This window comes from Kwoniella shivajii, chromosome 10, assembly GCF_035658355.1.
Source record: "Kwoniella shivajii chromosome 10, complete sequence".
NCBI lineage: Eukaryota > Fungi > Basidiomycota > Tremellomycetes > Tremellales > Cryptococcaceae > Kwoniella > Kwoniella shivajii.
This window is the reverse complement of record NC_085917.1, coordinates 586,262-598,735: the sequence shown is the minus strand read 5'-3', so window position 1 is coordinate 598,735 and position 12,474 is coordinate 586,262. Positions and strand designations below refer to the sequence as shown.

At 43.0% G+C, this 12,474-nt stretch overlaps 3 protein-coding genes across 3 annotated transcripts; 1 reads left to right on the top strand and 2 right to left on the bottom strand.

Annotated features, from left to right (window-relative positions):
• Positions 1-240: 240 nt before the first annotated feature.
• IL334_007111 (uncharacterized protein) lies at positions 241-5,355 on the top strand (the record flags this gene model as incomplete). Its single annotated transcript, XM_062938805.1, has 8 exons — positions 241-427; positions 541-2,362; positions 2,429-4,193; positions 4,264-4,411; positions 4,493-4,727; positions 4,796-4,834; positions 4,901-5,078; positions 5,173-5,355. 8 exons carry the CDS (start codon positions 241-243, stop codon positions 5,353-5,355), a joined length of 4,557 nt encoding a protein of 1,518 aa, XP_062794856.1.
• Positions 5,356-5,554: 199 nt separating this feature from the next.
• On the bottom strand, positions 5,555-8,463 carry IL334_007110 (uncharacterized protein; the record flags this gene model as incomplete). Its single annotated transcript, XM_062938804.1, has 8 exons — positions 5,555-6,123; positions 6,243-6,420; positions 6,506-6,847; positions 6,948-7,253; positions 7,318-7,494; positions 7,585-7,776; positions 7,850-7,930; positions 8,005-8,463. The coding sequence occupies 8 exons, from the start codon at positions 8,461-8,463 to the stop codon at positions 5,555-5,557; spliced, it is 2,304 nt and encodes a 767-aa protein (XP_062794855.1).
• Positions 8,464-8,907: 444 nt separating this feature from the next.
• Positions 8,908-11,757, bottom strand: IL334_007109 (GTP-binding protein ypt1; the record flags this gene model as incomplete). Its single annotated transcript, XM_062938803.1, has 7 exons — positions 8,908-9,007; positions 9,065-9,299; positions 9,367-9,434; positions 9,486-9,514; positions 10,768-10,824; positions 11,520-11,615; positions 11,725-11,757. The coding sequence occupies 7 exons, from the start codon at positions 11,755-11,757 to the stop codon at positions 8,908-8,910; spliced, it is 618 nt and encodes a 205-aa protein (XP_062794854.1).
• Positions 11,758-12,474: the final 717 nt, after the last annotated feature.

Sequence of the window (12,474 nt, the reverse complement as noted above, 5' to 3'; positions counted from 1 at the left end):
TTAACCCCCATCTGAATTAATCCCTTAATTGGTGTAAATCACTCTTTCTCTCTCTTTTTCAGGAATCAACCGCCGTGATCATACATTTTCCCATTCCAATTCATCATCTACCTCAAAAACCATTTCACATATACGGTAGCTTCTATCCACATTGTTCTTCCTCCACATTTTCTCCATCACCTGTAAAGCTCCATCGTATCGCTGTATTGCCATGCTTTGAGCCGTACCGATAACAGCAAGATGTCAGACCCAGTATCATCAACTCAAGCGACTGATCCAGTGCCATTATCATCCGCCCACGTTCCGACAACATCAAATTCAAAGAACGGAAGAAGAAATGTTAGATTATTCGCTCCAGACGGAGATTCAAGTTCGGATGAGGAGAGTAACATGATGGGTCCTGCCGGACCAGATAGTGGATTAGATGGTGAGCTTGATAACGATCAGTCATGCACACAAATCATGCTCCTCCACCATTGATGAATCAATATATCCCATCATTGTTGCGACATGACCGTACTTACTGATTTTTCTCAACAGGCATAGTTCCTTCCAATCCACGTTCATCATCCTATCCTGGTCCTCCTACGCATACATCCCCCTCATCACGCTTATCAGCTATCGTATCTTCAGCTTCGGCTGCTCAACCAAAACTGGCTAGAGCGGCTACGTTCGTTGCTCCATCGACATCCTCATCACGTCCCCCGATACATCATATACCTACACTTGGCACGATGGGTGCCGCTCAAACTCCTCTAGGCTCACATCATCATGATGGTTGGAGATCAAGACTTCGACCCGATAGTTTATCTAGAAGTTTGCATTCACCTGGAGTCAGAACACCCCTCGGTTCAAGTTCGGGGAATCACAATCATCCTGCTTCAAAAGGTAGATCAGACATTTATAATGATCCTGAAGTTTCCTATTTCCACCATCACGCCGGACCGTCTCGTCGAGGTGACTCTGCATTGGATGAAGATGAAGAAGAAGAAATTCGTAGTCCAGGTTGGTCAATGGGTGCCGGACCTATTGGACCAGGTAAAGCTTTACAAGAGAAGAAAGCGGATGTAGCGGATAATAATCAACAACCACAAATAGTTTTAGCTCGTGCAGATGTCTCCATCGAAGAAAAACAAGAACGTCTGGATTGGCAAGGAATGTTGGAAAGTGTTTTGACTTCTGATGTACTGAAAATTGAAGAAGCTAGAATATCACAAGCTATGCCTACTGAATCATTCAGAGAAGAATTCGGTCAATCTCTTTGGTGGCAGATACGTGCTAAACTCAGAGGTAGAACAGAAGCCGAAGAGAAACGAAGAGTTCAGGAAAGAAGAGCAAGAGTAGTTGATTCAGTCTTGGAAGAAGTAGCTCATTTTAAAGCTAAACCAACTGTTTTACTACCAAAGGAATCTCAAGAAGAGAATGATGAAGATTCAGCTCTAGGTCCTCAACATAATGCTTTAGATCAAGTCAATTTAATGTTAGCTAAATTAGCTGCTATAAAAGCACTTTATCCAAATTTAGCTGCCATGAGAACTGATAAACCAAATTATGGTTCACCTGAGTTTAGAGCGAAAACAGATGCCTTAACAGCTTGGTCAACAGTCGTCACAGCCTTGAAAACTCAACTTAGATTACTCCAAAAATGGACAGGTTCAGATGAATTAGACATAACTAAACCAAATACAACGAAAGAGAAAGCTCTGACAGGCAAAAACACTTATACATATCATCCATTAGATTCAAATGGTGGTGGTGGTATATCAGCTGGACGAGATGCAGCGGATGATTCAAGTTTCTTGGATAGGGTAATGAAAGAAGATAATCTGCAAGGAATGTTTGAAAGAAGAGCTTTCATTGATTTGATCAATCTGGTCAGAAACGCAAAAGAAACTGTCATTTCGTATCTACCTATATTCCAAGATCAAAATTTACCTGATTTCCAATACGAATTAGTCAGGTTAATTGGTTTCCCGGGACGGTTGATCATTGAAGCTCTGAAAGTCAGATTGGATGCGGCTTCAAGATTGGTCGATCCCAATCCAATGGTCGTATCAGATTTCATTGAAAATTTAAGGTTGTCCATATCATTAGCAGTCTTGATCAGGAAACAATACGATGAAATTATCGCTCCAGATCCTGATGGAAGATGGAAGATCCCCCATTGTTTACCGTCAGAATATAATGATGTGATGATCGATGCTATGAAAGCGTTCTTTAGACTTCTACATTGGAGATTGAGGGGAGTTGGCAGAGGAAGTTATTTCAAGGAGACTGAAGTACTCGAAGATGAAGGTCCCTTCTTGTATGAAGCTGCAGAAACTATCGAAGGAGGGGACATGGTAGTCGCAGAGCATTCTTGGTGAGTGCTTTTTGTCCACCTCACAAGCTCATGCTCATTATGTACGACTTGTAATATTCCTCACAGTGCACTGTCGAACAAATTACTCATCCGATCTTGTAATTATCTTGACCAACAATTGCGAGCTCCACAAGGCAACGCCAATGCTGTTGGTCGTGACGGCGCCTCAAAGGCAATGAAAACCGAAGAGATGATATCATGGTATGGCAAATTACTCGACTCTGCCAGAATGCGCCATCGAAAGACTCAAAGATACTGTCGACGTCTTACTCAACGATTTGATAATTCTGCCGAATACACTCTCGAATACACTCAAGTTGACGCTCTCGTCTCGCAACTTCAAGACTCGGGTCACTTCCTAGTGTACACAAATATATTCGAAGGTAAAGGCACGTACATCGTTGCAGATGGATCATTATGGGGTAAACCAGATGACGTGAGACATATACTCCAACGAGCTTTCTCGGTCACCATTCCCGGGTCAAGAGCTCGACCTCAGCATCGCAACACCACGTTCTCACAGAATGGCGAAAAAATTATCATTCATAACGGCGACGGTACTCCTGAAGCTCAAGTCTTCGACAGTGGTGATGAAGAGGAGAGCGATGATGGACATATCGCGGCTTACCTTCTGCTTTTGTCACCAAGACAAAACTTTGTTTGGACTGGCGCAGTCATGACTCTTAAAGTGGATTATATTGAGTTTGCCTTGCAAGATAACCGAGTCAGATTGATTGCAGATGGTCCAACGAGTCGATTGGCTTTGTGTAAACATCTATTCGCAGAATCTCTGATAGAACCCGAAACTGGCGAATCACTGAATTTACCCTGTATAGTCGAAGCTCAAGCTCATCTACCGTCCATTCAAGGTCAACTTCTGAAGATCGCCAATTCGTCTTACCGATTATCGGAATGTATAGTTCAGTCCGCTCCATTAGTACGAAACGCTTTTAGAGGAGCGTCAGGGTCACAAGATTTGGTAGAGAATTGGTATTCTTTCGCTACAGATCACGGTACCCGAGTAAGCGCACATATCGATCCTGCTTCTTGGGAACGATTCAGTCGACTCCTCATGCGACTTGCCATCTCTTGGATCTCTTTCATCTGTCAAGAATGTAACCCAACGGATCGAAAGACTTTCCGATGGACTGTAGCAGCTCTCACATACGCCTTCACCATGACTCGAGGCAACAATATCCTGTCGTTAGACAGAGCCGAGTTTAGCTTACTTCGACGACATGTTGGAAATTGTGTATCGCTTTTGATCAGTCACTTTGATATCCTAGGCGCTAGAAGCAGTTTGGAAGCGAAGAAGGAAGCCGACCGAATAGATGCTATGAGACGATTGCAACGATTACAAGAAAACCTGGATGACGAATTCCTACCTCGATCAACATCACCTTCCGGACAACTCAAACTGGATAGAAGTATACGATTGACCGTTGAAGAAAGGTTACGGTTAATCAATGAACTTGAACAACAGAGAAGTGAAGCCGTCGCTCAACCTGTCGGAACTGTTCTAGACGAAGAAGTATCAGAAGATCGAGCTTTGGTATTCTTGGCAGCATCAAAGTCAAACATCTCGATGAGGTGGCAACAAGGTGCATATATTGGTGGAGGAGCTCAAGGTTCAGTCTATTTAGGTTACTCGTTACAAGACAATGCGGTATTCGCCGTGAAGATCTTACCTACAGTCGATCTACAATCATCACCTGCTTTATATGAAAGTATCAAAAGGGAGTCCGACGTTATGAGTTTGCTGAGTCATCCCAATATTGTCGGGTTCTTAGGCTTAGAAGTGCATAGAAATAGAGTTTGTCTGTTCCAAGAGGTAAGTCATAAACACAGTCGCTCAGGAAGTATAAGGGAAGTTTAGCTGATAGAGTACGCTCCCGGATCAGTACTGCGAAGGTGGTTCTTTAGGTGGCATGCTAGAATATGGTAAAATCGATGACGAAGAAGTTGTCGGAGCTTTCACTATTCAGCTTCTTCGTGGTCTAGATTATCTTCATCAAAATAGAATCGAGCATAGAGATCTCAAACCGGAAAGTGAGTATCCCGTCACTGATTTTGTCAACAGTGATTCACATGTGAGTGAGACGCTAATATCTGGACTGTGACAATCGCCAGATATTCTCATTGGTGCCAACTCTGTACTCAAACTGGCCGATTTTGGTACAGCTAAGATTATCAAAGGTAACAAGACTTTAGCGAGGACTCGTGGTGGTGCGAATGCGAAGATGGAAGGTCTTGAAGGAACTCCAATGTATATGGCTCCCGAGATGATCAAGAATATTCGTTCCGGTAAATTGGGTGCTTGTGATATTTGGGGTCTTGGATGTGTTGTTCTTCAGATGATCACAGGGTGAGCGACCTGGATTTTTTTTCGCGACGTGATGATCTCCAGCTGATGTTCTGGCGACGGCGATATAGGAGAAAACCTTGGAGTTTCCTGGACTTCGATAATGAGTGGTAAGTAAATCATCCAGCTAGAGATTCACCTTATCAATGTGATGGCTAAATCGGTAAATTTTACAGGGCAATCATGTTCCACTTAGGAGCAACAAATGAACATCCCCCATTACCTGAACCTAACGAAATGTCAGAGATGGGTATCGAGTGGATTGAGAAATGTTTAAATCTTGAACCCGATGAAAGACCAACTGCACCTCAACTGTTAGCTGATGAATGGCTAGAACCTATGTTACAGCAAATGGTGAGTTTGCAAATCAGCCTTTTTTCCCCGATACACATGCCTATATGTTTCGTGAGCTGATATCATCTTGTTTATCTTGCGTGACCTGTTACAGGCTGAACTGGAAGAAGATTACCCTGACGTGTTGGCAAATCATGAAACTGGAGAAGCTGCACCCCCACCTCCCGAGGATATATCCGCTGAAACCACCCCATCTCTTGGTTCAGCTGGACCTACACCTCCTTTGGAAGGGTACGAGGAAATGCACAATCCCAATGATCGTTCGGACATTCTGTAATATATGACGAGTTTGAATATTCTCACATATACTTCAACATAGCTATCTTCTCCTCGTTGGATTGTATCATAGAAACGGTCTCATATGTTATTTGTGATTTGAATGGGCTTTATGCATGTTGAACTATCTACACTATACAATAGAGATAAGATTAGATCGAAACTGACGATACTATTCAAACCCATGATGACCTTGCTATTCATTCCGCTGGTCTATTGACAACTTCGTTCAACTCTTTCCAACTTTCTAGTTCTTCCACGTCGACACCTAGACTCTTAGCGTCGTCTTTTAACGCAATTATATCGACACGCATTTGAGTTCTGAATCGTTCTTCTTCCTTTTCACCTTCACCACCACCACCATTTGATTCGCTATTGGACATGGACGATCCTCCTGATCCACCGAAGAAGGATGATAAACCCGTTTTCTTTGATTTACGATGTTTCCTCAATAGATCTTCTGTTTTCCTTACACTCGATAAAATTGATGCGTAGTTGACCAAAATTGAATCGGTGAGTCTTGTTGACCATTCTTTACCATATTTGTCTTTGAGCGTGGGTCTGGATGCATACAATGTATGAAGTGGCTTGAGGACTGTAGGGACGAAATATGATGGCTGGGAAGAAGTTGAGGTCGAATTTGTAGGTGTGGGAGACGCACGGAATTGAGATGCGACTGATCGAATGAGTTTGAGGGGATCTATACATCTACGTGTGAGGATTTGGAGTAGTAAGGTGGAGTAAGGTAAAACAGGGAGAGTAAGATGATCTATTTAGGTCAAAGCACAGTAAGGACAGGAATTAACAGGCGACATACTAAGGATATGAGGCTTGAAATTCATACTGCTGAGAGGGGAGTATCTGAACGTTACTGAAAGCTTCACTCACCCTCGAGACCCAGGGATTGTATGACATCCAGTTCTGCAGTTCTCTTTCTCATCTGATTCAGATCAACAATCACTGAAGCTGCAAATCTCAGAGCCGCATCTTCTTGAGCTATGTCTTCGTCTCCCACTGTGAACGAATCAAGTGTGGACTTCAGGAAAGTATTGTATCGAGCAATGATCTACATCGATTTATTCCAAAAGAGACACGTTAGCATTGGACGATACTTGAGTGATACATTACAGAAAAAATCAACTGCAATTCACCTGTAAACTTAGTCTCCAGAATCTGGGGGCTAGCTCATTTATAAAGACATCTTCACTCCAAGTATGTTCTAAAGCTTTCCAAACACTCGCTGAACCTGACAAAGCCCATTCTGCATTCGCACCCCCACTTGCGCTTGACGTACTCGTACTCGCCGTAGTGGAGACCAGTGAGTTTTCTAGGGCGCCAACAATTTCTTTCCATCTCAATTGGAAATATACAGGTAATTGCCATCTTCTTTCAAACGATTCGTACGATTGACTACTTCTCATCAATACGATGTTCCGTGATGAGGGTGCTAGGGATTCGAGTAAAGTGATGAATTTATGTGTCGTTGAGTAATGCTGCGAAATCGGAATATCTAGTCAGTGAACGGCTTCCATGGTAGATTTATGTAGAAATGCTTTCGATTTGGAGGAGCGAAAGGATCCGGGCAAAACTCACTTTATGTAACTCATCAGGTCTTCCAGCAGAAAAAATCGTACTTCCTAGTCTTTCAGCGAGTGCAGTCGATATTTCAGGCCAAATGACTTTTGAGAAGAAGTCGAATTTATCTGATAGATCGTCTGCGACTTGCATGAGAGGTTGTAGAGTTTCGACATGGGCGAGAATCCGATTATACAACGCAGCTAGAGGTGAGGTATCTTCCGACGATAACCTGATGGATCTCTCGAGGGATCCGAGCAATGGATGGGGTGTTTGAGGCGCCACAGGTGTCGTCGGAACCACCAGGGAAGTTGACGTGATAGTCTACACACGTTGGTCAGCCGTTATATAACGATTTTAACAATGCAAGGGACGGAAGATTGCTCACTGCTCGACAGAACGCTCGTACAGATTGCCTGACTATATCTTCAGCTTCTTCCCATCCTTCTAAGTTTTTATATGTCTTTAAACATTGTTTCAATCTCGGTACACTAGGCTCGGCAAGTTCAGCTTTAAGGAGCATCGAAAGATCTTTCGATAAGCGTGATTTGATATTCTCAATACGCTATGGGCATTGCAGGTATATATCAGCGACAAGTTCCACTGATATCACAAGGGGCATCATGTTCTGAAGGTGATTTGTACCGATACTTACATCTTTTACGATATCAACGATAGCACATCCTTCCATTCTAGCTTTATTGACTAGATAAACCACTTGTGTATATTCTCCAGCTACTCTAGTGACCATCTTAGCTGAACCATGTTCTTCTTCAGGCGTTGAATCCAGTAACGTCTCTGCCCTGCCCAGTGTATCAAACAGACGTTGAAGTAAATCAAGGAGAGCCTACATAATTCATTCTGTATTAGCTCAACAATCCTATTGTGACCAAAAACTCATTTTCATAACGCGAACTCACCTTTTCCTCTCTCAGTGCTGATCTTTCATCCAGTTTACTCTGCACCTTATGCTGGTGTTCATACAGTACATCTCTCACGTTCTGCTCAAGTATTGCATGGTCAGATTCCTCTGTCTATGCTTGTCCATTTATGCTGTTGGATATGTGGGACATACCTGAATTTCACCTCTGACTTGTTTCATTGGTTCTTGCAATCCTTTTAATCTACCTTCTTCCCCCCTCAATCCCGTACCAAGTGAAATGAACTCTTCATAATCTTCATTGATTAATCTGACCAGCTCTTCCCTTAGTTCTCCCAAGTACCCTCTCAATTCCCCTCGGAGCTCTTCGAGCGGTATGTGTAATCTTGATAACAGGAATTCGTCCGCGTTGAACTCTTGTGCAGACAACAATGGATGGTCATGAGATAGGGGTTGTAATGAAGGCAAATCTAGAGAATGGTCAGGCGATGACGATGAGGACGAAGTCGAAGCTCTAGATGATGAGGGATGTTGGAATGCATCGGATGAACCGAGACTGGGTATAGGATCAGAGGAAGGTATCGTGCTCGGATTGACTGATGTCGGCGATAGTGATATTGACATTCCTCGAGGAACACCGTTGACGCTGGTCATAGTGTGATCCACATCTATCCAGTTGTCTTTCGTTGATCGGGGTCCGTGTTGGTATCTCTTGGAAATCCAGCTACTGCTTGCATGAAACGATAACATAAACACGTCGTTATTCATTCAATATTATTATCGTTGTTCGCGTTGAAAAGTGGAGGAATCATCTAATCACACGTAAAACAGAGACGGAATCAATACCTGATAGCATCGACAAGTAAAAAAACACTATCTGCATCAGCAAAGTGTCAGAGAGAATATGTCATGGGATATCATCTTGGTAGTTCACGGTCGGTCATAACGAACTCTACAAAGAATACTGAGTAGAATAGTAAAAGAAAAACGAAAAAAGGAAGATAAGATAGTCGTCTGAATGCTCTACCAGACCCCAATCAATCACAACTTCTAGCCCACTGAATCTCCCATACGTAGACCCTCTTAACTTCTAGCCATTTAACAACATCCTCCAGCAGTCTTTTGTTCCACATTTTGACCGAGACCTTTAATGGTAGATTTAGCACCTGGACCAGAAGCCATTGAAGTAGATCCCATCCTGCGGTTTTCAATTTAGTTAGTGTATCAAAAATCACGCAATTCCTCAAAAACTCACCTGTCCTTGATTTGTTTTGACATGGTCAAGAAAGCTTGTTCGACGTTGGTAGCGTTTTTGGCAGATGTCTCGAGGAATGGAATACCCAACTCGTCGGCGAAGGCTTTGGCAGCAGCGTATTCGACAACCTTCTTGGTAGCTAAATCAGATTTGTTTCCTACAAGAAGTTTGTTGACACCCTCGACAGCGTATCGGTCAATCTCTTGCAACCATTGCTTAACGTTGGCGTAAGTGTCTAAGATGGCATGTAGATGATCAGCATTCCCACCTGATAAAGTGCAGGTCTAGGAAAGCTGGCTTACCACTATCAGTGACGTCGTAGACTACTATGATACCGTGAGCGCCTCGGTAGTATGATGAAGTGATGGTTCTGTGATATGATCAGCGAAATGAGACTCTCTTAAATAAAAAATATACTTACCTGAATCGCTCTTGTCCAGCAGTATCCCACTGTTCCGTATATATGCAATATAGTTTGGATTGGTTGTGATATGATTGCGATATCGTGGAATAAGGAAGTGAAGAGATGGATCAAGATGGAAATGAAAAAAGTTGCGTACAATTATATTAATCACGTTAAAATCAGAATGAAGACGGCGCAGTTAACGAACATAGAGAAGCCAAGCCAGTCGTTCCGCCACCGTTGCGCGCCGCCAGAAGCGATGATGTACGAGATGTTTGATGCGATGAAATGGGACGTCGTTGGACGTAGTAGAAAGTCGAAGCAAGAATAAAATAATTCCAAAAGGAATTTAATGGAAGAATAGAATTGAGGTATCACCAACAAGATAGAAGAGAATTATATATAGATTTTCGACGAACCCGATCAGGACGAAGAGATTGAAATCGAAGGTAGATTACCATAAGGACGTGTTCAATCAAAGCCGATTGAATTCGCGTCATTGTGGATGAAGGGAAGATTGGTGGGATAGTACCATCTTACGCATTTGATTGCGATCAAATCAATATATTCAGACAGTTTGAAGATTACACCCAGCCCCGATTTGAATTGCAAGAATTGGTGAGTCCATTTACGGATTCGCGCCCCGATGGTAAACCGCCATTGGTAACGGGGTTGACAAGTCGATGAAGAGGGAGATTTGTGTAGACCGGGATAATAACATAACGACCGTACATGAGAAGCGTTAATGGTCCGTAAAAGATGCCGTCGATTGCAAAAAAAAACCAGGGTCATTGCAGATCAAAGTTGCACCAGTCCCAATCGAGGCCAAAGTCAAGATGGAATCGCAGAAGCCATGTTGAAGCAAGTTGGAGTCCGAGGAGGTGCAATACAGATTCGATTCCAACAGGGGGCCATTAAGGGGGTGGTCAACCGATCAACGAGAAGTATATCACGACACGATTCAATATTGAGTACGGTGCAATTTCGGAGAAAGAAACAAACCATTTGATGAAGGCGTACCGAAGAGTAGCGAGACGACGTGCCGAAGAGAAATCAGTTTCGAATGGAAAACAATTAAGGGTTTGAACATTGATCGCAAATACGAGGGATTTCAGGACGGAATATACACGAATTTGACGCAGTTTGAAGTGTTTATAAAGTTACCCAACAGCCAGGATACGAGAAAGTGTTGATGATAGAACATCGAATATGAGAGTGAGGTTAGGAGAGACTACCGTCAGCTCTTATGCTTATGTGTTGTATGCTGAGTGCGTAACCTGATAGAGAAGGTGATACGCACGATTTGGAGTTTTACTGTCTTTCCCTCAAGTTCGATAGTTCTGATTTTGAAATCGACCTATTCAATGAGTGTAAGCTTGTGACAAGACGATCAAATAGATTCGGTAACGGAGACGTATAAATAAAGAGGTACAGATTGCACAGAAGAGAAAAGGTTATGCGGGATTTGGACTTAAGTCGATTTAGGTAACTGATCAAGAGGAGAGAGAAAAGAGAAATGACAGCCAGGATGTTGCGTTATTTATAGCTTTCTGAACGATTATGAAGGAGCAAAGAATAACCAATCGACAAGAAAAGGGGAGACAAAAGAAGCGAGAAGTAAAGAGTTAAGCGAATTTATGAGTGTGTCTTGGGGATACTACAATTGCACAAACACCATGAGTCCACCCCAATAATCGACATCTAAGATTGATGGATCTGGACTGAACAGACATGATGGATGTCACGCCGGAATTGAGTGGTCGGAATTGTCTATTCAGCGTGACATCCCCCGTTAATCATCAATCATGACAGCCGTGTTCGTAACGTCAATCATTCTCGTTGACAGCACACTACGCACAAGCCTCACACCTGACTTTCAAGTATGACAGATCTCTGTCCTGCTAGTCCGCTATGTCTCAGACCCTATCTTTCCGTACACCAGTAACCTCAAATCGTATCGTGACACCCGGAAATAAAGCACAACAATGACGTTTTTGGATTCGTATGAGGGTCTTGCCAATTCGGACGAGAATAATGAATGAAATCACTTACTCCGATGGTAGAAATGTATGATTCGGTGTAGGTATCATCGGCGAATCGAAGAAGTAAACAGGATTTTCCCACACCTGAATCACCAATAAGAAGGAGCTACGAAATCAACAAACAACGGTCAGCTCATCCATAGATAGGGTCTGCTACACGGCGCAGCCGGATTTCGCATATACGACTCCTATGGAGTAAAGGAGTCATTACTCACCTTGAAGAGATAATCGTATTCTGGTGCTGACATATTGAATTGTTCAATTCAAATTAACGATATTCTATTCTCCCAATGATTTCCATCATCAAATCCAATCAAAGTGTAACACCACAACGTGTCGTGAAGCGATCCAAGTGACCATCAATGTCGTTAGTGATCCCGACGATGACATTCAGTTTGAATATTGATGGTGTGATATCGTGGATTTGTCATCGTTGGGCGAGAAGAGGGTGGTTCAATGATTAATGACGAAAGGAACGCGCGGAGAATCAAAGGCAAAAGAGGGTTGTTCGAGGTCGATGACATTGCCGAGGCGTTACAAACACATTATGAAGAAATTCGAGGTAGAGGAAAGGTATATTGATGTCAACGAAGTTATCAGCATTTGAGTCCTCTTTGACTTCCCACTGTACAAGACCATCTGAAAGACGTCCATCGGGCATGTCCCGCACGCGCCGCCCGCTTATCATCTTCTGCAATCTCGTCTCCAACCACCGATTTGGCTATGCTTTCTTACTCTTTTACGGACAGGAAGTGTTGACTCACGTAGAAGGGATAGGTTGATGAATGTCCTTGTAAAATTTAAGATGCTTGTTGGAGTCTCGTAGGAGGCAAGTGATGATCAAGATGATTTCAATAACACTGGAACAATGAACGGTGACGACGAGACTGAGTGGACAGTGGAAAGTGACGTTTGATATGGGCGTGGCGCAAACACAAAGGTGGCAAAAGATGAGGATGCCACAA